Source organism: Hemiscyllium ocellatum, chromosome 5 (assembly GCF_020745735.1).
Source record: "Hemiscyllium ocellatum isolate sHemOce1 chromosome 5, sHemOce1.pat.X.cur, whole genome shotgun sequence".
NCBI lineage: Eukaryota > Metazoa > Chordata > Chondrichthyes > Orectolobiformes > Hemiscylliidae > Hemiscyllium > Hemiscyllium ocellatum.
In genome coordinates this window covers 71,782,023-71,807,343 of record NC_083405.1, presented here as the reverse complement: position 1 = coordinate 71,807,343, position 25,321 = coordinate 71,782,023, and the positions used below count along the sequence as shown (strand labels likewise).

The following is a 25,321-nucleotide window of genomic DNA, read 5'->3' as shown; positions in this document are numbered from 1 at the left end:
ATTTGGATGTGAGCGTAAGAGATATAGCTGGTAAGATTGCAGGTGACACTAAAATTGTTGGTGTAGTGGACAGCGAAGAAGGTTCCCACAGATTACAATGGGATCTTAATCGAATGGGCCAATGGGCTGAGAAGTAGCAGATGGAGTTTAATTTAGATAAATGCAAGGTGTTGCATTTTGGGAATGCAAATCTTAGCAGGACTTATACACTTAATGGTAAGGTCCTAGGGAGTGCTGAACAATGAAATCTTGGAGTGCAGTTTCATAGGTCCTTGAAAGCGGAGTCGCAGGTAGATAGGATAGTGAAGAAGACGTTTGGTATGCTTTCCTTTATTGGTCAGAGTATTGAGTACAGAAGTTGGGAGGTCATGTTGCAGCTGTACAGGACATTGGTTAGGCCACTGTTGGAGTATTGAGTGCAATTCTGATCTCCTTCCTATCGGAAACATGTTGTAAAACTTGAAAGGATTCAGAAAAGATTTACAAGGATGTTGCCAGGGTTAGAGGATCTGAGCTATAGGGAGAGGTTGGATAGGCTGGGGCTGTTTTCCCTGGAGCGTTGGAGGCTGAGGGATGACCTTATTGAGGTTTATAAAATTATCAGGGGCATGAATAGGATAAGTAGACAAGACCTTTTCTCTGCTGTGGGGGAGTCCAGAACTAGAAGGCATAGATTTAGGGTGAGAGGGGAAAAATATAAAAGAGACCTAAGGGGCAATGTTTTCATGCAGAGGTGGTACATGTATGGAATGTGCTGACAGAGGAAATGGTTGAGGCTGGTACAATTGCAACATTGAAAAGGCATCTGGATGGTTTTGTGAATAGGAAGGGTTTGGAGGGATGTGGGCCAGGTGCTGCCAGTGGGACTAGTTTGGGTTGGGATATCTGATTGGCATGGACAAGTTGGACTGAAGGGTCTGTTTCTGTGCTGTACATCTCTATGACTCTCTGATTCTATGACAATACCAGTCACACAGACAAAAGCCAGAAGCTTTGATAAAAATAGTGATTTCCAAAGGTAGAAGTGGTAACAGCACACATGTGACAATTAAAGCACCATCAGGACCATGCACCCTTGGAATTTTACAAGCCCAGAGCCATCCTCCACCTTTGCCTCATTCACTGGTGTGATGTTATTGATACTCAAGCAGCTCCTCTTCTAGAGTTGTGTAAATTGCCAAGCTGGGTTAGCCACTCTTGACCTTGCCCTGTCTTGGGCATGATGTGATCTTTTCTCCCTACCAATAAAAAGGGGCATTTTAATGAACACACTGTGGAAAAATCAAGCTTTCAATTGTGTGGCTAATATGTCCTTTGTCAGCAGTCAAAACTTCTCAATGGTCCTGGGGTTGCACTGGGACACCACAGAATCCTCAGTGCCTGGAATTGCATTACATCTGGTTCATGCCATCTTGGATACATGGCTAAGACATGAGGCAATCCCACATGAGATATGCATCACATCCTTACAACCTTACATCTAGGTCCATCTACTGAATGTTTATATGCACACCCTGGCAGACCCACAAGAGGTCATTGAGCTTTTTATAGCACGACAGACATGTCTTATGGATGACCCAATGATTGTTCACTGCCTCAGTGACCTTTTTAGGGCTAGGGTTAGAGTTAGGGTTAGGGTTAGGCAGGTTTGATCTGACATGATGGGTTCTGCTTCTCAAGAAGCATGAGGACTCCCATCGATTATTGGCAGCCTGAAGGACAATTCACACTATGTCATCATCAAATTGTATGGCGATTTTTGAGTGGAGCCACTCAACACTTGGCCTCTCTATTCTTTCTGGAATATCGTGTGCATATAGAGCTAGATAGGTTCTAATTACTAAGGGGATCAAAGATTACAGGAAGAAGGCAGGAGATTGAGGATAAAAAAACATATCAACCATGATTGAACAACAGAGCAGAATTGATGGACCGAATGGCCCAATTCTGCTCCTATGTCTTATGGTTTTATAATATGATGGCATCTGTGAAATTGACAGAACAGGTGCCAGACTGCAACATGCCCAACCCTTTGTCTGATCACACCTGAGCATTTAAGTCAATGCAAAGTAAATCAGCCCTAAGAGAAACAAAGCAGCTGAGATGCACCCAGTCAAATTCATGAGATGTGTTCTTGTGTCTGTGTGCAACGTGTCCTCACAGCAACATTACAATGATATGAGCCACTGTACTCCAAAGTGAAGCATTGAAGTGCAGAAGTGTACTCTTATTAGAGTCAGAGTTATACCATAATGGTGCAGGAAGGTTGAACTTGTCGGTTGCCAGTGGCCATGGATATAGGGTGTGTACAGCTGCTGTCTGTAGAACAAGTCCTGAGATATTGGGGCTGGATGCCCACAATGGTAGCTCTGAAGAGTAAATGGAGAGCTGGAGTCACCAGGTATCATTCTGACTTTTATGTTGTGAATTATCACTATTTTCTATCCAACACTTGGTAGAATGGGCAACTGCATATCAATAAAGTCAGATTAGGTGATAATAAGATGCTAATACAGGCAAGGTTATACAGGGGTGTCAATAGGCCTCTTGACACTCAATAGCAAGATTGGTTGCAGAATCAAACTTTTCCTCTTTATGTCAAAAGTCACATTTCTGCTGATCTGGCCATTTTTGCCAAACTGACTCACCAATGCTCATATCATTCGGGGCTGGGATGTTTCTACTAAAGATCTTCTTTCTGGTAAAAAAAAGAGTTAGAGATTTAGATTTAGGTTTATGGTTAGATTTTATTGTCATGTGAACTCAAGTACAATATCACAGGAGTACAGTGAAAAATTTTCAATGTCACCACCCACAGCGCCATCTTAGGGACAAGTACCTCAGTACAAAAACTTAAGAACAAGGTAGAAAGAAATAAGGCGCAAAGTTAAAAGCTAATCATTACAATCACTCTTGGTATAGTGTAAAAAAAAATAAAGTTAAATATTGTGGTCCTTCTTATTCTGTAGTCTTAAGTGCTCAGCCATGCTGGGACTGCACTTCCTACAAGGGCTCAATCTCCTCAACTTTGACATGCTTTCCCCATACTGGCTTGATCTCCCCAGCTCCTGTCATTATTGTAGATGTCAGGGGAACCTTGATTGTCGTGTTGGGCTCGCTCCTGGGATCTCACACTGCCAAAAGTCCTGATGCAGGCCTTTAGCCACTGACATACACCAGATTGCCAAAAGCTCTGATTCAGGCGCCACCCACACTGGGCCTCGGCCTCACCTTCAGGCCACACATCGGGCATCAGGAACTCACCAAGAATCCTGGGTCAGGCTCCCAGCCACTGCCTCACACTGGGCATATAGCCAACCATCAAATTTAATGAGGCGAAAGTGAGGACGGCAGATGCTGGAGATTAGAATCCAGAGAGTGGTGCTGAAAAAGCACAGCAGGTCAGGCAGCATCCGAGGAGCAGGAGAATCAATGTTTCAGGCAAAAGCCCTTCATCAGGAGTCAAATTTAATGAGCCCAATATTGCCACTGCCTGGAAGGTAAGTTCATAAAAAAAACTTCAAAAAATACTGTATCAAAAAAAAACTAAATAAGAGAAGAAGAGAAAAGGGAAAGGGAAGAGCGGGAAAAGTGGATGAATGTAATCCACCACCAACTTGTAGAGATGCCAATTCGAGTGCACACTTGGCCTGCTCGTCGATCTCCACAAGTCTGTGTTGGGCCAATCACCAGCCATTACAATTCCGCGCTGGGCCTACTCGCCAACTGACTCGAGTCCACGCTGGGACTCCCTGCCAACTGCCACAGATCCGCGCTGGATCCACTGCCACTACCAATACTCTTACCACGATTGAGCTCTTCAACAAGAGGTAAGTAAAATAGGATTTAAAAAAAGAAATGAAATGAAAAAAAAAGCGGAGGGAGCGGAGGAGTCCCAGGCTTGGAAATTATCCTGCATGGCTATCTTACCAACCATTTTTAGCTAGCCACAAATTCTGTAGTTGACACATATACATTGTTTAATTCTGATTTTTATCCAGATCAAACAATTTTAATGTTGTTGAAGACATACATCTTCTTAAATCTAGCTCCTTTTTTAAATTGAAATCTATTTCTCAAATCCAGGCTGCAGTATAGATGTATTGATGTTCTGAACAATTGGTTGACGTACATTTACGTGTATTGATTTCTTCCGCTAAGAACAACAGAGGGGAGAAATAAATGTGCATTTTTCTTCACATCCATTTATTGTGTTTCTATTTAAATCAGGCAACTCACTTTGCCTGTTTTCCTTCTTCCATATTCATTTTCAGTATGGCTCTTGACTGTTTGGCTTCCAGCCAGATGATAACTGTGAAATTTCAAAATTATCAGTTTAATAGCAATGAATGCCTACGACTATTGTTCTACTGCTAAGCCTGATATACCAGTACAGCTGCATCACAAGCTCGCTTGAACATTCATTTACTTTTACTGGAACTTACAAAATGTCTTTGTCATTTGAATCACAGATTCCGAGAAATATGTGTTGCAGTTGGTGATCTTTCGATTCTGCCCGAAACAGAGCAACTCGTCTCTTCCCCCAGGCTGGAATTTTCTGTGTCATTTGGAAGTTCTGAGATTTTGCGAAGAAGTGGGTGGGAGACTGGGGATACAACAGAAAATAGCAGAATAGAAATCTGATGGGCTGAATCACCTCCTTCTGCACTGTAATACTTCTATGACTGCTTCTAATGTTTTTACATCGGAGCCAGATTTTTTTGAAGGGTAGACATTATGATGGGAGGCCAGAATGCTGAAATCAGTGACAGTATAATTAGCATAATTCAATTGCTAATTGCAAACCATTTTGATGGGGCATTTGAATTATACAGAAAGTGCCTCGATGGGTATATAAGAGACTTTAAGCAAGCCTTTAATGCTATCCATGCAGTAAGCCATCACTGTTTGTCAGAGAGTGTGGAGCTGCTTGGGCTGTCAGATGCCTGAAACACCGATTTTCCTGTTCCTCGGATGCTGCCTGACCTGCTGTGCTTTTCCAGCAGCACACTATTCTGACTGTCAGATAGTTGGGGACTTATCTTCTAGTACTGCAAGGCATGCTGTCATTGTACCTTTTGGGAACTGGCACTTGTGCAGGTTAAACAGAGGAGAAGAGGGAAGAGCATTGGGTGGGTACATGGAGGCTTGGCACAACAATACATGGCATCCTGCTTTCCAGAGGTTGGATAAATGATGATAGGTAGTTGAGTGGAAAAGGTGTGTAGCGAAAGGCAGCAGTACAGCAGTAATATCAGAACTAACCAGGCCAACTAACCTCACCTGTGAAAAAAGGCAGGCCACTAACTTTTCTGCCCTATGACTTGCATTGACATTGGTACCATCTTCTAGCAGCCTGGGACCTGACAGATCCTGGCACACTGAAGGCATCTGCATAGATGGAGTAGTGTCCATTGTTGGTCCAGTTACATGAGGTGCTGGTCTCACTGACAGAGGGGCTGAGGAGCTTCCAAGGACTGAATGCAGCCTCTCCTCCTCATCAAGGCATTGACAAAGCACCCTACTGACCAGCATAACAGGATGAAAAACCAGGCCCTCGTTCCCCTTTTGATGTATAATCACTCCATTCCTATCATGGGTCAAAATCCTGGAATTCCCTCTGTAACAGTATTATGAGTCTGTCAACAGTACATAGTCTGCAGCACCACAAAAAGGCAGCTCACCACAAACTTCCCAAAGGCAATCGGGAATGGACAATAAATGCTGGCTCAGCCAACAATACCACATGCCATGAATGATTAAATAAAACACTTGTGAGTGTTCTGATGTCACACAATCTACGATGGAGAAGCCAATATGCTGCCAAACAGGGAACATTCTAATTTAAAGTACAGATATAGACTGATTGGAGATGTAGGCCCTGCCTGAGATGAGGATAACCAAATGCCTCATAGAACAATTGACGGGACCGAACAAAAACTTGTCCAATGATGTGGGAAGGGCATGGGACCATGGGGAATATGAAGCTGGGGTAGTGGGAGGGGCTGGGGGGAGGTGGTGGGGAGGCAGTGGGGGTTGGTTAGGCTCAGTAAGGAGACTATTAAATTTCTAATTGGATGTTGACAGTTTGCAGGGTAGTGGGGAGAGACTGAAGTGTTGTAAAGGGAACATGAAAAGGTGAGAAGGTTGATAGGTACAAGCACAAACGTGACAGGAAGAAGGTGGAAGGTAATAAATTCTGGCATAAAATTGATAATGACCATTTTTGCAATGTCTTCAGAGAGGTGTGTGTGTGTGTGTGTGTGTGTGTGTGAGAGTGTGTGTGTGTGATACCTGGATGGGAGCTCAGTGTAGGAGGGACCTTACATGAAGGATGGATGAATGTTTCGTTGTGGAAAACTGAACAAATTGAAAACCTCACTGTTCATTGGTGAAATTTGTGTTTCTCAACTCATTGTCAGCTTTCTTAATGCAGATTAATTGCTGCAATGCCTTGTATCAGGAAGCAGGAGAGCAGGTGAAGAGGATGCAGCAAAGGAGGGTTTTTTTTTCTGGTTAACAATAGGGGCTATAACACCAGCAGCAAAGGTGAAGGATGGTCAGGATCCAAGGACAGTACTGGAGAAGGCAGACCCTGGTGCTTGACAACAACATTGTGATCCAAATACAGAACTTCTTTATTTGTCCAATAGGCTCTTCCACCTTAGTGTAGGGTCAGCTGTCAATGGCTTTCACCAATGAAAAACATACCCTGCAACATAATTCTATATCTCACTAGAACACACTGATGGCTCTCCTAGTTTTTTACTGGAATTGCCTGGAAACCAACAAAAGGGTGTAAGTGCCACCAACTTCCAGTTCTACCTTTAGAAATGGTATTCCACAAATAAAATGCAGTCTATTAACTCTGTTTACCTCTCCACAGAGGCTGAACATTTTCAGTATTTCTGTTTTTGTAGCATTTCAGATTTCCAGCATCTATAGTATGTTGATTTTGCATTTTTAGCTAGCAATTTGAATTTGTGCCCTGCTATATTCAACTCCAAATGCAGTCACTTGGAATTTATAGCAGAGTAAATGTTCCCTTTATGAGCCGGGAGCATCAGTATGTAATAGGTGCATTGGAAAGAGCTGCATAATTATGTGAAAATGTAACACAGGCAAGTAATAGATCTAACAAGGTGATCATATTCAATTTGGCAAGTATGAATGTTCACTACTCTGATCTTGCCAGTTCAATCACCGGATCAGATGACATATGCTCCTGAGTTCTAATCCGAGTGTACATATTACAGATAAATGCAATAAATTCCCAAAAATTGCTGCAATCCTTGATACAGGTTGAACAGTCTGGATGGTTTTAAAATCAATTGAAGCTCCCAGCTCATGAAGGGAACATTCTTTCTGCTATAAATCCTAAGTTACTGCATTTGGAGCTGAATTTCATGGCCTTGGGAGTCAGGACGACAGTGCTTGTAAAATTGATGGCCATGGTGCACAGATCCGTCATCTACTTGCCCTTACCGTTCACATGGATATTTTACCTGCAGCAGGACAAGAATCACATTAATATCCACTTGTACACAAAACTGAAGACAATGAGATTCAAGGACCAGTGGCAACATAGATATGAAATTAACCACAGCACGGAAAGTAGAGACATGTGGAAAAGTAATAGGCAGTAAGGAGAGTAGCAGCGTAGTCAGGTGACCATAAACTGATGAAATGGGTAGACCACGGCAGATAGAATGATAATGTATGTAAGAATTCATTTTTAAAGGGAGAATGAGAGGAGGTCATTTAAACTAAATGATACAAGTTGTAAGGAATGCAGGAACAAGGAAACATGGGGTTTTGGACATAAAGTTATTTGAAGATGGCAGAACAAGTTAATAAGAGGCATAGGATTGAAAAGAAAGTAAATTATTTTAAATATTTCCTAATGTTTGGTTAGGCCTTAATTGATATATAATGCTGCTTTTTATTTGGGGAGGCAGGTTTTGCTCCCCTCCACAAGAAGAGGCAACTACCTTCCAAAATCCAGAAGCCTGCTCAGCTATAATATTCTGCTGACGTGCTAATTGCTCTTTTAGTGGACTTGCATTCCAGTATTCAAGTGGGGACTCAGGCTGCACCAGAGCTCAGTAGTGGGTACTCCCAGGAAGGAGCTTGAAGAGAATCATAGCTGTTGTGGTTCTGTTCGCCGAGCTGGGAGTTTTTGTTGCAAACGTTTCCTCCGGAGGAATCAGCACAGAAGCGCTTCACAGGAGGCTCCCAAGCACTGAGGATGTCACCTAGAAAGGGGACGAAACATTTGCAACAAAAACTCCCAGCTCGGCGAACAGAACCACAACAACGAGCACCCGAGCTACAAATCTTCTCACAAACTTAGAATCATAGCTTTCCAGAAAGATAAATATAGTCATAGAGCCATACAGCTGGAAACAGTCCCTTCAGTTCAACTCTTCCATGCCAACCAGATATCCTAAATTAATCTAGTCCCATATACCAGTATTTGGCCCATATCTCTCTACACTCTTCCTACTCATATACCTATTCAGATGCCTTCTAAATATTGTAATTGCATCAGCCTCCACCACTTCCTCTTGTAGCTCCTTTAATACACACACCACACCTCTGCATGAAAAAGTTGCCCTTTAAGTCCCTGTTAAACCTTTCCCCTCTCACCTGAAAAGTATGGTCTCTAGTTTTGGACAACATGGGGAAATGACCTTGGCTCTTCACACTATCCATTCCCTTCACAACTTTATAAACCTCTATAACACCACCCCTCAGCTTCCGATGCTCCAGTGAAAATAAACCCAGCCTGTTCAGCCTTTTCCTATAGCTCAAATCTCCCAACCCTGCCAATATCCTTGTAAATGTTTACTGAATTCCTTCAAGTTTCACAACACCTTTCCGATAACAAGGAGACCAGAATTGCAAACAATATTCCAAAAGTGCCCTAACCACAACATGACCTCCCAACTCCAAATCCAATGCACTGACCAATAAAGGCAAGCATAACAAACACTATCCTATCTACCTGCGACTCCACTTTCCAGGAGCTATGAACCTGCACTCCAAGGTCTCTTTGTTCAGCAACAGTCCCCAGGACCTTACCATTAACTTTATAAGTCCTACCCTGATTCGCCTTTCCAAAATGGAGCACTTTCCATTTATCTACATAAAACTCCCTTTGCCACTCCTCAGCTCATTGGCCCATCTGATCAAGATCCCATTGTACTCTGAGGTAACCTTCTTTGCTGTCCACTGCACCTCCAATTTTGCTGTCATCTACAAACTTATTAATCATACCTCTTATGTTCACATCCTATCCCAGGCGCTGGTGGAGGGTCAGGAGTGAGGGGTTACAGATGGGAGCTGCAGGTGGAGGTAATGGCTGCTGTGAAGGGGATGGTAGGGTGCTGTGAATGTGGTGAGGGGTCTGTAAAATGAGGTGGGGAGGGCAGATAGAGACGGGTAGGGGAGAGATAAAGTAGGAGGGGAGAGGGGGGTACAAGGGAAGAAGAGGGGACGAGAGAAAAGAGAGCGAAACAGTGAAGAAAGGGGGGAAGGGAAAGATATGATATTTAAATTTTTGCAATCAGAGTTCATGTGCCTGGAAGAGCTATCAGTGAGTCACACAGTGTCTACTGATACTCTATGATTCTCCTCTCCATTGTCTGCAGTTGGCCATAAATATTTGCCTCCACTTGTCATAACTTAACCATCCTGAAATACTGATGTGGAGATTGAGAGTGTAGTGCTGGCAAAGCACAGCAGATCAGGCAGCATCCAAGGAACAGGAGAATTGACATTTTGGGCATATCGGATGCTGCCTGACCTGCTGTGCTTTTCTAGCACCACACTCTCGACTCTGATCTCCAGTATCTGCATTCCTCACTTTCTCCTCCCTGAAATGCTGATGTATGGACATGTCAAAGAAATTCAGTCTTTGTGCACACTGTCCTGTGTACACTGCCTCCTGTAAGCTATGTTCCTTCACTCCCACCCTCTTTGCTCCTCTATTCTAAGCTAAGCTTGCACTGCTGTGTTTCCTCTCAGCTGCTTTTCTTGCTGCTTACCAGCCAGAGGTCTCTCAACAGGAAGTCACTACTGCTGCTATCTTCCCATTTTGCTTCTCCTTTGAGGTCCAATCGAAGCCAGCCAAAAGGACACCCATCCTTACTTTATTCAGAAAGTTTCCAAAGGGTAGAAATTTACTCACTAAGCCTCCTTCCAAAGCACCATCCAAACCTGCTATTTCTACCACCAAGAATAACAAAAGGCAGCTTCCACGTTACCTCTATGTCACACACCATTTTGACTTGGAACTATATTGTCATTCTTTTACAGTAACTGGGTCAAAATATTGGAACTCTTTCTAAAATAGTACTCCGTTCCTACACCTAAAGACTGTAGCAATTCAAGAATGTAGCTTAGCACTACCTTCTCAACTAGGGATGGGAATAAGTGCTGGTATAGCCAGTAATAACCATATCCTATGAATGAATTGTTAAAATACTCACATCAAAACACATCTGAACAAATCCTTTCCAACAATATGTAAGAAATCAGTTGTGAGTGCACGGTACTGAGATATGAGACAATTGATGTTGATCACATGACTATCAACAGTAGAAATTAAGACATGAAAATGAAGTCACTGTAGAGTTGCTGCTTTCTCATTGGAGAGAGACAATGGGCAGTGGTTTAATGCTTCAGACAACGTGAAGGAGGGACCTTCAGTCAGGGCAGGAATTGAACCTGCACCACTCTGCATCACACAGCAGCCAACTAAGCTAATTGACCACCTCAATCCTAGAAGCATGTAAAGAGAGAGTCTTAGACACTACACAAGAAAGCTATTATAATGCAGCAGGAGGGGAAAAGCCTTACTTAGTAGAACATCAAGCCTCAGGGACAGAACATGTACAGACACCCACAGTCCAAGATACTTGAAAGTAGCATCTCAACGTGCAAAAGCTGTATTGGCTTAAAGCACAGGGTAAAGGATAAGTACTGAATATTTCCTGCAGTTTGAACTTTACAATTGTATTCTCATCTGAATTTCACTGGGTGAGCTTCAGATGTTGTGAAACCTGAAAGGGTTCAGAAAAGATTTTCCCAACAGTCTCGGGCAATTGTCGTGTGGAGTCTGCATATTCTCCGAGTGCTCCGGTTTCCTTCCACAATCCAAAGTTGTGCCGGTTAGGTGAATTGGCCGTGCTAAATTGCCCATATTGTTCAGGGATGTGTAGGTTAGGTGCATTAGTCAGGATAAATATAGGATAATAGGATAGGGGAATGGGTCTAGGTGGGTTACTCTTCAGAGGGTTGGTGTGGACTTGTTGGGCCAAAGGGGTTGTTTCCACACTGTAGGGATTCTATCAACAAAATAAAACTGGAAGTGCCATCACATTTACAAGGATGTTGCCAGGTTTGGAGGCTTTGAGCTATAGGGAGAGGCTGAATAGGCTGGGGTTGTTTTCCCTTCAGCGTCAGAGGCTGAGGGCTGAGGTTTATAAAATCACGAGGGGCATGGACAAGATAAATAGACAAGGTCTTTTCCCTGGGGTGGGGGATTCCAGAACCAGAGGGCATAGATTTAGGGTGAGAGGGGAAAGAGACCTAAGGGGCAACATTTTCCCACAGAGAATGGTGGGTGAATGGAATGAGCTGCCAAAGGAAATGGTAGAGGCTGTTACAATTGCAACATTTAAAAGGCATCTGGATGGGTATATGAATAGGTATATGGGCCAAGTGCTGGCAAACGGGACTAGATTAGGTTAGGATATCTGATGGATGAGTTGGATCGAAGGGTCTGTTTCCGTGTTGTACATCTCTATGACTCAATGTCCGAGAACACACACATTCAACAACACTTGAAGGGAGCACTGATGATGGCAGGGGCACAGAATGTTCTCTGGTAGGACATTTCAGTACTCAGCACCAATAATTCAGCAGCAATTCTACTATTTGAGCTGGTCAAGTTCTTTGGAACAAACCTAGACCGAGTCTGCGGTAGATGCTGAGGGAATCAACAACAGGGAAAAAGCATACTTGACCTCATTATCACCAGCCTGCCTGCCAGAGATCCATCTGTCCATGACAATATAGGTAAAAGAGACCACCCGTACAGTGCTTGTGGAGGTGAAGTCCCACTTTCACTACAGTAATACCCTTCTAATAGGGCTGACTTTGAACCAATCTAACAACTCAAGACTGGGCCTCCATGAGGTGCTATGGCCATCAGTAGCAACAGAATCACATTCCAACAGAATCTACAAACTCATTGCCTGGCATATCCCTCACTCCAGCATTACCATTAAGTCAGGGGATGTACTCCGGCTCACTGAAGAGAGTAGAAGGGCATGCCAGGAGCAGCACCAGCACCAGCACCAGCACCATGACACCTAAAAATGATATCACCTGGGATCAGCAGTAAAGTGATGATGGGCGTCATTAGCAGTAGTATCAATCAGCGCCTGCTCAGCAATAACCTGCTCAGCAATGCTCAGTTTGAGTTCTACCAGGGTCAGTCAACTGCTGACCTCATTACAGCCTTGATTCAACATGGACAAAAGAACTAACAGTGGTGAGATGAGAGTAACAGCCCTTGACATCACGGCCACATTTGACTGAGTGTGACATCAAGGAGGTCAGAATGTGACATCAAGGAGCCTAGGCAAAACTGGAATCAGTGGGAATCAGGAGGAAAGCTATCTACTGTTTGGAATCATACTTAGCACATTTGAAGATGGTTGTATTTGTTGAAAGTCAGTCATTGGGTTCCAGGGCACCTTCCACGAGTTCCTCAGGATACTGTCCGAGGCAGCTTCATTAATAAACTTCCTCCTATCATAAAGTCAGAAGTGGGAATGTTCAGTGATGATTATATGATGTTCAGCACCATTCAAAACTCCTCTGATACTCTGTTTCTAGTCCATGTCCAAATGCAATAAGACCTGGGCAATATCCAGATCTGGCTGACAGTGGCAGGTAACACTCATATCACACAAATGCTATTCAACAGCCAACATCAATAGGAGCCAATCTAACCACTGCTGTTTGACATTGAAGGGTGTTATCATCACTGAATTCCTCCACTAGCAACCACCTGGGGGCTACCATTCATCTGAAACTGAACTGGACTAGCCATATAAATACATGGGCTAAAGAACATTTCAAAGGTAAGGAATCCTGCAACAAGTAACTCATCTCCTGACTCCCCAAAGCCTGTCCATCATCTACAAGGCACAAGTCAGGAGTGTGATGGAGTAGACCCCACTTGCCTGGGTGAGAGCTACTCCAGCAACACACAAGAAAATTGACACTATCCAAGACAAAGCAGCCCACTTAATTGCACCACATCTGCAAACATTCACTTCCTCCGCCACTGACAGTCAGAAGCAGCAGTGTGTACCATCTACAAGATGCATTGCAGAAATTCAGTAAAACTCCTTATACAGCACCTTCTAGACCTACAACTACTCCCATCTAGAAGGACAAGGACAGCAGCATTAGTATACCAATAGCTGCAAGTTCCCCTGAAAGCTGCTCAATATCTGGACTTGGAAAATGTCACTTTTCCTCCCATGCCTTAGGTACAAAATCTCTCCCTAACAACGCGGTGGGTCTATCTATTGAACATGGACGGCAATGGTCAAGAGAGCAGCTCATCATCACCTTCTCACAGGCAACTTGGAATGGGCAGTGAGAGCTGGCCCAGCCAGCTGAACATAAAAAGAAATTAGTCATCAAAAATAAGCAGCAGTCTGGGCTGTTGTATGACAAGGGTATTATAACAGCAAAGAGCAAGTTGGGACAAAGGATCAATTGTTGCTGATTATGTTGAACAGAAATTGCTTCACCACAATTGTTCATAGGTTTTACACATGGTGCCCATGTGGCAATGAATTCCAGTCTTCAATTCCCCGATCCTATCAGTTCTGCTTTATTGATCTTTCATGTTGCTTCAGTTGTGGATGTGGAAAAGTTGTTGGAATTCAGTTTACTGAGCAGAACATCCATGACCTGGCAAGAACAAAATACAATATGACTTTGTTTTAATGCTTGGAATCCATGGAATGTGGGTTCCATTGGCAAGGCTGGTATTTGTTCCACATCCCCAGTTTTCTTTGCACTGATTGACTCTCTAGATCATTTCAGAGGGCATTTAAGAATGAACCGTAATGCTGGGGATCTGGCGTGACATGTAAGACAGATCAGATAAGGACAGACTTCCTTTCCAAAAGGTCAATACTGAAACAGGGGAGTTTTTACACAGTGGACTCGTTCTCTAATAGGCTAACTTTTTGAATCAAGATGATATTGATTTCATTTTCCATTATTTCCCAAGGTGGAATTCCAATCCATGTCACCAGAACATTAACCTCAGCCCCTGGATTACTAATAGTGACATGATTAATGTATCAACACCTCCCCGCAAGTGATATCGCACAAGTTTCCTGAAAAGAATGCAAAGGTTAAAACAAAACGAAGATAGTTTTTACTGCCATAGACAGAGCCATACAGGCGGAGGTTTCACTTCTGGAACACTTGCTTCAGTGGCACAATTCCCCACTCATGCCTTCCTCTGAGGAGTGGGTTCCCAAACCCCCACCATTACTGAAGACATTCACAACAGATAGCTCGGAAACGAGAGATGGGTAAAATTAGAGTGGTGCTGGAAAAGCTCAGCAGGTCAGGCAGCATCCCGAGAAGCAGGAAAATCGACGTTTCGGGCAAAAAGCCCTTCATCAGGAATGAGCTCACTTTTGCCCAGTAAACGAGAGATGTCCATTAGGAAATAGGATGCCGATAAGGATTTAGAACAGCGATTCTTTCTGATACGGTTACTTATCAGGGGTTAATATCTTAGAAATAAATATGTTTACAATTCCACGACTGCAGTCCGAAAATGTATAATCTGCATGGGACCTCAACGATTTACAAAAAAAATGCACGATGCACAGAATTTGTTTGCTGTGAACGGATTAAGTCTAAGATTTCACAGCTATGTCACAACAATGTGAAACAGAATATGATTAATTAAATGTCATTGATCTTAGTTCTAATAGTAATTTTAAACACCAGGAAATACACTGAATTCTAATTGGGTGCTCGATAAGTTTGTTTTTGCACGATTTTCTACCCCTCCCACTTTTCGCTGACGAAATGTTGTTGTTTCAAACCATTGTAGTCCGGAAGCCGGACCGTGGTGTGTGCTTATCCAGTTTGTAGAACGCGTTCAGTTCCTCCGCAATGGCAGAATTCGGGAAAATAACAGGTATGGGATCGAGAAGGAGTGGGGAGCGTCTCAGTCTTTTTGTTTTGCAAGCATTTCTTGGAAATGTCCTTATTCCGAAACAAAATTGACTTGAACTTCCTTAAAAGTCGCTGGGTTCTAGTTATGTCGTTGGTATCAAATGCTTGTGGGATTTGTTCTGGGGAAACTGGCTTATGAGTTCTGAAATGTCAATGTGGTCACTCCGTGTTCACAACTACAATTTTTTAAAGAAATAATTTCGTTATTAACTTGGTTATAATATCTGTACTTCTGTTATCTTTGTGGATTATCTGAACGTAGGAAACTTAGTAGCAAACAGTCTTCCCAAACTCAAGTTAAAAATCACACTAGACCAGGTTTTAGTCCAACAGGTTTAATTGGAAGCACTAGCTTTCGGAGCGTCTCTCCTTCATCAGGTGGTTGTGGAGGATACAATTGTAAGGCACAGAATTTATAGCAATGTTTACACTGTGATGAAACTGAAATTATACATTGAAAAATACCTTGATTGTTTGTTGAGTCTTTCATCTGTTCGATTACTGTAACACAACAGTTAACCTGAGAATGTAACTGTGAAAGAAGTGAAACTAACATGGTCATTCTAACAGATGAAAGACTCAACAAACAATCAAGGTATTTTTCAATGTATAATTTCAGTTACATCACACTGTAGACTTTTACTATAAATTCTGTCTTATAATTGTGTCCTCCACAACCACCTGAAGAAACGAGTGGTGCTCTGAAAGCTAGTGTTTCCAATTAAATCTTTTAGACTAAAACCTGGTGTTGTGTGATTTTTAATTTTGTACACCCCAGTCCAACACTGGCATCTCCAAATTATTCCCAAACTCTACTGTCTTAATTCCAGTCCCATTGACCAACAATGGCTCTTTCATTAATGTTCAATGGTCCCTGGTTTAAAAAAAATCTGTGCCTTCATTTCAAAATTCACATCATTATTTATGAAACTCCTCCCTATTGCTGTTATCTATTACAATACTTAGATATGTGCTCCTCTAATTCTGGCCTCTTAAGCATTTATAATTGAATTGATCCCACCGATCGTGACTACCTATATCTGAGGTCTAGAATTCTCTACCCAAACTGGGACTACCTTTCTGCATCTGTTAAAGGAGGAAAACACTTTTTTTAACATTTGATTTTAAACCAAACTTTTGGCTGTTTCCCTGAATATCTCATGCGGTGTCACATTTTACTTTATAATGTTCTAGTTGGAACATTAAGGGCACAGATAAACCTAAATAATTGTTGTTGACATTGTGGATATTACAGTATATTCTAGTGTCCTTAAGTAGAGAAATAAAATCAAAGAGATCTAAAATCTATTATAGTGAACTTTTTAAAGTGAGAGTTCTGGAACAATTTGCCCCATTGAATGGGTATGCAAGGGTTGCCAGCATATGTTACAGCCCCCAAGGGAGGAGTTGGTATGACTTGGGTCATTTTTGTTTCTTCACATGAAATAGTTTAACAGAAATATGTTTCTCATCCTGTTGGGAGATGTCAGTGTCAGTAGCTAGGGCAGCTTTTATTGCCCATCTCTAACTGCCCTGAAGAAGTTGTACATGCTGCTATGAATCCCCCACTGCAGTCCATGGAGTGTACGGACACCCACAATGCTGTTAGGAAGAGAGTTCTGGGATTTTGAAAGAAATTCAGAATGGTGTGTGACTTCAAGGGGAACCTGCGGGTGCTGATTTTCCTTTACATCGGCTGTTCTTGTCCTTTTAAGTGGCAGAAGTCACAAGTTTGAATTGTTCTGTTGAAAGTACCTAAGTGAGTTTCTATTGTGTATTTTGTAGACAATAAACACTGAGGCTGCTGTACATCAGCTGTAAAATTAGTGAAGTCGAAGATAATAGATGGAGTACCAATTAAACATGTTGCTTGTTCTCCATGATATCAACCTTTTGAGTGTTTTTGGAATTAGTACACGCATCTAAGTGCAGAGAGTGTTACATCATACTCCTGGCTTATGCCTTGTAGATGGTAGACATGCACTAGGGAGACAGGAGGTAGGCTACTCAATGCAGAATTCCTTGCCTTTTTCCCGCTTTTGTAGCCACAATACAAGAAGGTGTTTAGTATGCTTTCCTTTATTGCTCGGAGCATTGAGTATAGTAGTTGGGAGGTCATGTTGCGGCTGTATAGGACATTGGCTAGGCCACTTTTGGAATGTTATGTGCAATTCTGGTCTCCCTTGTATAGGAATGATGTTGTGAAACATGAAAGGGTTAAGAAAAGATTTACAAGAATGTTACCACGGTTGGAGGGTTTGAGCTATAGGGAGAGGCTTAACAGGCTGGGGCTGTTTTTCTTAAAGTTTCGCAAGCTGAAGGGTGACCTTGGAGGTTTACAAAATCATGAGGGGCATGGATAGGTAAATGGATAAAGTCTTTTCCCTGGGTTGGGGAAGTCCAGAACTAGAGGACATAGGTTTAGGGTGAGAGCGAAAAGATTTAAAAGGGGCCTAAGGAGCATCCTTTTTCATGCAGAGGGCGGTGCGTGTATGGAATGAGCTGCCAGAGGAAGTGGTTGAGGCTGACAAAATTATAACATTTAAAAGGCATTTGAATGGGTAGATGAATCGGAAGGTTTTAGAGGGATATGGGCCAAATACTGCTAAATAAGACTAGATTAGGTTAGGATATCTGGTTGGCTTGGGCGAGTTTGAACAAAGGAGCTATTTCTGTGCTGTATATCTCTATGATTCTATATGGCTGCTCCAGTACAGTTTTGGTTGTTGATAACCCCCAGCATGTTGATAGTGGGGGTTTCAGTGGTGATAGGTAAATTCTTTCTTGGAGATGGTCATTGCTTGGAGGTTAGTGTAGTACAAATGTTACCGACCACTTCTCAGCCTAAGCCTGGATGCAGCCTAGGTCTTTCTGCATGCAGGTGTGACAGCTTCAGTATCTTGGTGTTCAACCTGGTAAAATCATCAGTGAACATTTCCACTTCTGACCTCATGATAGTGGAATGTCATTGATGAAGGAGCTAAAAATGGTTGGGCCTAGGACACTGCCCTGAGGAACAGTAATCCTTGTGGCGCAGTGATAGTGGCCATAATTTCTAGGTTCACATCTCACCTGCTCCAGAGGTGTGCATTAGCGATTCCGAACTGGTTGATTTGAAGGAAAAAATACCTGAGGAATGCCTTTTTTGGGGTGCTGAGATGATTGATTGCCAACAGCTACCATCTTTGTTTGTGTTTGATATGAGACCAATATGGGAGTTATTTCCCTGATTCTCGTGACTCCAGTTTTGCTTGGGCTCCTTGATTCAGTACTCACTTGAATGCAGCCTTGGTGTCAAGAGCAATCGCTCTCCGTTAACTCCATGTATCGTAGAAGAATAAATGAAAGGCACTTCCAAAGTGTACTTAAAATATAATTGCTGGCGTATTTTAGACTGGAGGTGGAATGTGTGCAATGTTCCATCACCAGTTAATGGGATTAGCTTGTGTGGTCTAAATGTCACCTCTTACCCTCCTTTACATGTTCAAATATCCTGCCTCTTCAAATTTTTACACTGTATTACAGATCAGAATCTAAGGAAACATTTTCTGAACCAGCTAATGTCTGTTTTTTTTAAAAAACTGTGACATCTATGGTCCTGGATCAACATGATAACTCTTCCAAAGCTCTAATTTATTATTTTAATCATGCAGCTACATAATATAGGATCGTGATTCTCACTTGAACAATTGTGCCCATGTATTCAGATCTAGATGTCATCCTGATTGGACCAGTTGTTTTTATTATTAAGCCTATGGTCTTTCTATGTATTCTTCACTACTTGCAGACTTCGAAAATTCACCCGTGTGTGTTCTTAACAGGGATTTTAAAAAGATCACGAGACAAAACAGCAGCTGGAGAAAAAAAAATCCAATTAGGCGAGATCCCTGAAGTGATACAGCGAACAACAAATATAATTGAAGTAAAAACAGAACAAGTATAGAACAACATAAACACAGAACAGAAAATAAACTCCCACAGCTCCCATAACAGAAAATAAACTATAGGGAGTAAGGGGGAAAGTAACAGAGCAAGAGAGGGAAACAAGAGGAGTTGAAATTATCTAGATTCATAGGGAAAGTTTAATATTTTTGAAATTAATGAAATTAGGAACTTCAACAATAGGGAGTGAGTAACAGATGTTTGGAAAGTGTAGCTTTCATGACCATAGGGAATCCCTACTTTGTATATTACATTCTAGCCTTTTATAAATCAAACATTAATGAATAGCTTTTGCTTCTTATATGGAAGAACTTCGTCTTTTAGAATAAGATTGATAAAATGAAATTCATGCCTGAGGTAAAAGGTTCAAATCAAAACATTTTTAATTCATAGTACACTACAACAATACTTTCCTGTGCAATAGGTTTAATCAATTCATAAATGTGATGTTTGTAAACCTGCATGAATTTACATAAACTGGGAAAATATTTGCAGAAATATTTACTCTGTCGGAGTAATTTATTTAGTAAAAGCTTTCATATGGACCAGATAACTTTCCTCAAAGTACATTTAGAAGATAGCGTGGACCCTAGCCTTTTCTTATTTTTAAGGCAAGAGTAAGGCATTGCATTCCAGAAGAAATTTTTTTTTTGAGTCAGAACATAGGCGTTCTGCGATGTGATCACCCGATCCTATGCTTCATTTCTCCAGTGTAGGCTCTGAGCTTGCAGTTCTCGACCACTTGAACACACCACTTTGTTACCTGGCTAGCAGCTCAGTCTCAGATTTGCTGCAGTGCTCCAATGCAACTTAGCGCAAGCTGAAAGAACAACACCTGATTTTACACATGGGAACTGTACAGCCTTCTGGACTCAATACTGAATTCAACAATTTTTAAGGCTTGAGTAACCTTGTCCCATGGCCTTAAGCAAATTCTCATACATCAGGTCTTGTTATCACATGGTCTACTATTACACACAGCTCATTGTAAGCCACTAATTGTCCCCATTAGTAGCTAATCATTCTCCCAGGCTGATCATTGTCCACTCCTTTCTGTCCCCACTCTTTTGGGCTCTGGCTCCACCTATCTTTTACACCTTATCCCACCCACCCCCAACCTATCTCCTGCATAAAAAACAACATTTCCTAGCTACCATCAGTTCTGAGGAAAGGTCACTGGACCCAAAATGTTAATTCTGATTTCTCACCACTCATTGTATCCCAATTTTTAAGAATATCCCCATTATCCAACTTAATTTGAGGAACATCCAATTCAGAAATACCTGAACTTGGTTCTTTGCTCTGTTCAAGTCAGTGACACATTCTCCTTTTGCTTTCCTTTTCGAGAAAAATAGCTTTTGAGCATATTTGCATGACACACTCTGTAAGACTTCTTTCTATCTGGCATTCTTATCAAATAATTCACCTCATCAAATTGAGAAGGAATTGAATAAGGCCCACTAAACATGCCTTTTAAGTTTTAAGTCCCACTGAGAGTAACACTAACACTTTATCTCTGCTAGCAAGATTAGGAAGTTTTGATCTCTTGTTTGCTTCCTGTTTCATCACATGCTGTGCTGCTTTTAAATGCTGTTGAGTGTGTGTTGCTGAAAAAGCACAGCAGAGCAGGCAGCATCCAAGGAATGGCTGATGAAGGGCTCCAGCCCGAAATGTCGAATTTCCTGTTTTTCAGATGCTGCCTGACCTGCTGTGCTATTCCAGCAACACACTCTCAACTCTGATCTCCAGCATCTGCAGACCTCACTATCTCCTACTTTTAAATGCTGTCTAGCCATCTCACCTGCTGCATTTAATCTTTCCCTAAAATGTGATACATCGTGCAAATGTGTGGTCTCTGAACGCTGATTCACAGAGTAAATATTTCTGCAAATATTTTCACCAACTTCTGATTCACCGATTTCTTCTTAATCAATTTCAGTGGTCCTGTCACAATGCCTAAAAACTATTTCAAATGGACTTAATTTAGTTGATTCATTAGATGCATCCTTAATTGCAAAAATTACAGATGGAATTCCTTTATCCCAACACTCTGGATACTCTTATAAACTGCAACATCCTTCAACGTTCCCTGGTTTCTCCTCCTGTTTCAAGCTGTGGTTTTGTGACTTTATTAGCACACAGTCAGGAAAAATCCCAGGATAGTTGCCTGATTTTCCACTAACTTCTTAACCACAGTAGGCATGACTGTCAACTGTGATCCAGCTATATCATTAACAAGGATAAACTGTATTTCTGGAACTGAGAATTTCTCCTACCACCACTTCACCACTTTTCATTGGACTCTTTATCCTCATCTTATAGAATGGAACACTACTCTTCTCACCATCAATTCTTCATATTACCATTTTTCCCTAAAATACTCCTTCTGAACTACATATCTCCTCATCTCAGGACCGATGATTGACTTGCTCCCATATCTCTTAAAATTTTAATTTCTTTATGTGGCCCACATAAGTAAACCTTATTCACACAAGTAAATTCTTTAACGAAATCTGGCACTTTCTTCTCCACCAATCCCCTCACCAGGTTGTACCTTTTATTTTACAGCTTTTTAGCTTCCACAATGCTTTCCTTTACCACTTCAACAAAACTCAGTGGCTCATCCTGTTCTCCCACATCTGTTTTCCCAGTGATTTTTCTGATTCACTAACACTGCAACTTCATGCAGTAAACTTTATTACAGTGAAAACACCTGAGTTTTTTTTTACTTCTCTTTCCCACTCATGGGTTTTTTTAAATTCCTCCAAATAATCATCTCGCTCAAAGCACCATATATTTGATCGATTTTCAGTGCCCTTATTGACCTATCAAAATTACTTTGATACTTTCAAACTCTGTGTATGTTACAGATTCTTAACATGTTGTCGGTAGGCTTCTGACACTAGCTTGTATGTACTTAAGATGGCTTTTTTCGCCTCATCATACTTCCCACATACCTCCTCTGCTAGAGATGCAAATACCTCATTAGTTCCTCCTCCCAACTTTGTTTGGATTAAGAATACCCATCTGGTCACTGGCCATTTCATTTGTTTAGCCACTTTCTCAAATTAAATGAAAGGCTTCAACATCCTTCTTAGTGATCTTTGGCAATGCTTGGACATATTTAAACAGATCCCCGTGATGATAAAATTACTCTCCATCACTGTCCTCATCACTACTCCTACTTTTCACCTCTACTGACACTAAGTTGATTTTGGAGGTAGGAGCTGAAAACTCCAAGTTCAAAATTCCTCCTTCTCCTCACCCCACCCCCCACCCCTTCCCTTCTCCTCACACGTCCCCTTCCCTTCTCCTCACACGCCCCCTTCCCTTCTCCTCACACGTCCCCTTCCCTTCTCCTCACACGCCCCCTTCCCCTCTCCCCACCCCGTCCATCCTGCCGCTTCCTCCCCCTCCCCTCCTCCAATAGCCCCCAATTTGATTTGGGCCAAAGCAAACCCCTTCAAAATATGTTAGGAAGATAGCCTTACACCTTAACTATTTCTTATGCTCAAAGTAACTGTAAAGCATTGCTATCCAGATGTAATTCAATTGATCAGACTACTCAACTTTACACAAAACACACTGTATTTTACACTGCAGTTAAAATACAGCCAAAATAAAATAAAAGAGGTGGCTTAACTGTAGCTCTATTGAAACACTTAACAAAATGATCTGTACATATTAACTATTACTAATTAATTGTTCCAATATAGCAATATCTCATAAAGATACCCTTGGCAAAGGTAAATTCAGTAAAATAGATTTTCTTATATGCAATTCAAATAGCAGAAATGGAACCCCATCTTTTAGCTATAACAAGAGGAATAAGGGCTCTTACATCCAGCTTCAAGATCCCAGAAACTATAGAGAGCTAAAACTAAAAATCATGGTACTGTTGGAGCTTGACCCATTCAGGCTGCTTCTGTTGTTCCAACTTTCCATCATTTTTTAAAAAAAAGACACAATGGATTTAAGAGGTGTATTTTATCATCACTGGTTGTACTGAAATATGGAATTGTTGGCATCTTTATTACTGGTTTAATCCTATTTACAATCCTCTTAATCTTCCAAACACAAAAATTCGCAGAATAGCTAAATGGAGCTGTAGACTTTTAAGTGGAACAATTTTAGGATTGCAGGATTTTGCCATGAGCTTGTAGTAAAACGTTTCCATTCTGTGTGCTTTAGCTGAAATTAGGTCCTTGATTCATGGTCTAATTGACATTCTGTTTTGGGGACAATCCATGGTGCAGCTAGGTCAAAATTGTTGGACAGAAATGTTAACATCCAGATTTGACCAACTTGACACCAAGCGGCAAAAATGTAGGCAAGTGCCTGAGGTTGTCAGAATCAGATTCCCTGATGCCCAGCCCAACACCACACCATGCAACCAAACCGCCTCCCCTCCCCTTCCACCCATCTCTCATCTACTTACTTCTGTGTGCTGTAGCTCCTGAATTATGAGAGGCAGTACAGTATGTCTGCATTCCATTTTAAAATAAAAGTTCAGTGGATCAAATGTGAACATTGGGCCTTTTGAATTGCATTGATCAGGCACTACCTGAAAATTGCCAATATTGTATCCATTCTTATTCAACCTCTGGGTGTAAACAGCTCTACAGTGGTTCATCAAACTTCTTGAGTCCAGTAACAGGGTAAGTGGAAGTGTATGCAGTGAGGACCAGACAGGAAATAACATAGCGTCAAAACAGCAGAATTAGTGTCTTCAGACAAAAATCTTGCCAGTGCAGGAAGAAATGTCAAAGGCTTGATAACACAAGGTTAGTTGATTTGAATAGTTTGCTGCATGTGGGTCATGTGCCATGAGTACCAGGCCTGGAATCTCTGAAGGCTGAGTGGGATTGTTGTGGTGCTGGTGGTCAAAGGTAGCAAATGCCCTCTTCCATCAGATTTAAAAACAGCTTCTTCCCGGCTGTTATCAGATTATGAACAGTCCTCTCATGTATCAGAGCTGATCGTTCTCTGCAATCTCTCTGTCGCTGTAACACTACATTGTGCATTCTGTTCTATTACCCTGATATACTTATGTACTGATGTACTTATGTAAGTATGATTTGACTGGTTAGCATGCAAAACAATACTTCTCACTGTATCTTGGTACATGTGACAATAATAAATCGAATCTAAAGGAAGCTGGTTCAGGTAGCCAGGATTTTATTATAAAGCAAGTTTTAATTTCAGCCCTTCTTTATAAATATTTGTGCCTAAAAAGCTTTGCGTAGCGATTTGTACCTCCTTGTGAAGTAGCTTCCCATTATTCCTCAATCTGCCGTGCAATAAAAATCATCAGATTTGGTGATAAGAGTTCTGGCCAGTTTCAGAGTGCTAGTTCTATTGATAGCAGTTCTGCAATATATAAATGATGAGAAAATGCAGTTTGTTGGCCTCCTACCTTATTTTACTCCAGCCAATCATATAAATAGCAATGACTCTGATTTGTGATCCTTTTACATTGAGGTGTATTGCAAAACCAAAAAAGAGCAGTCAGGAAATTTTGTGTGACTTTTTATTTGTTTGGACTGCATGTGGCTTGCAGACAAGAGCAGGACTTGATATTGCTTTTTCCTTTGCACATCGAGCATAAAAATTCCTGAAGTGAACCTGTGGCGAATCACAATGTTAGAAAATGATCATATCAGTTAAGGAGTATCTCTAGACTTAGGAGTTCTCAAAAACTATGGTTTGTAGCCCTCACTGAAGTCATGGAATGAGATTTGGGGATTTTACAATTTCCAACTGAGTTCTAACAGCTATTTAGCCCCTTTTAAATGGTTGGGTTATTTTCTGTTGGGATTAATCTTCTGTTCTGAGGCTTGATTGTTGCTACAACTACAGCCTGCAAAAAGGTAAATCTTACTCTATTTTCAGTGCAGACCCAGCAGTTTTAAAATGTCATCCTACACCTTCAAATTTCACTCTGACATAACATCAAGTCTGAAGCATTTGAATAGGGTAACAGAAGGCAAGTTTGAGAAGCAGTGCTCTAGTGTAAGTCCACCTATAAATTTGCAAGTCACGTGAATTAAAGTTCTCTTACCAAAATTATAGTGCGCAAAGCTTG

General features: G+C 41.6%; 1 protein-coding gene across 1 annotated transcript in view; it reads left to right on the top strand.

Annotated features, from left to right (window-relative positions):
• Positions 1-15,149: 15,149 nt before the first annotated feature.
• The window catches only part of LOC132816072 (DNA-directed RNA polymerase II subunit RPB1-like), a 37,175-nt gene continuing 27,003 nt past the window's right edge, over positions 15,150-25,321 (top strand). Inside the window, exon 1 of the mRNA XM_060825501.1 lies at positions 15,150-15,256. Within this exon, the coding sequence (XP_060681484.1) occupies positions 15,232-15,256 (25 nt within the window). The 5' untranslated portion in view covers positions 15,150-15,231. The remainder of the gene's footprint in view (positions 15,257-25,321) is intronic.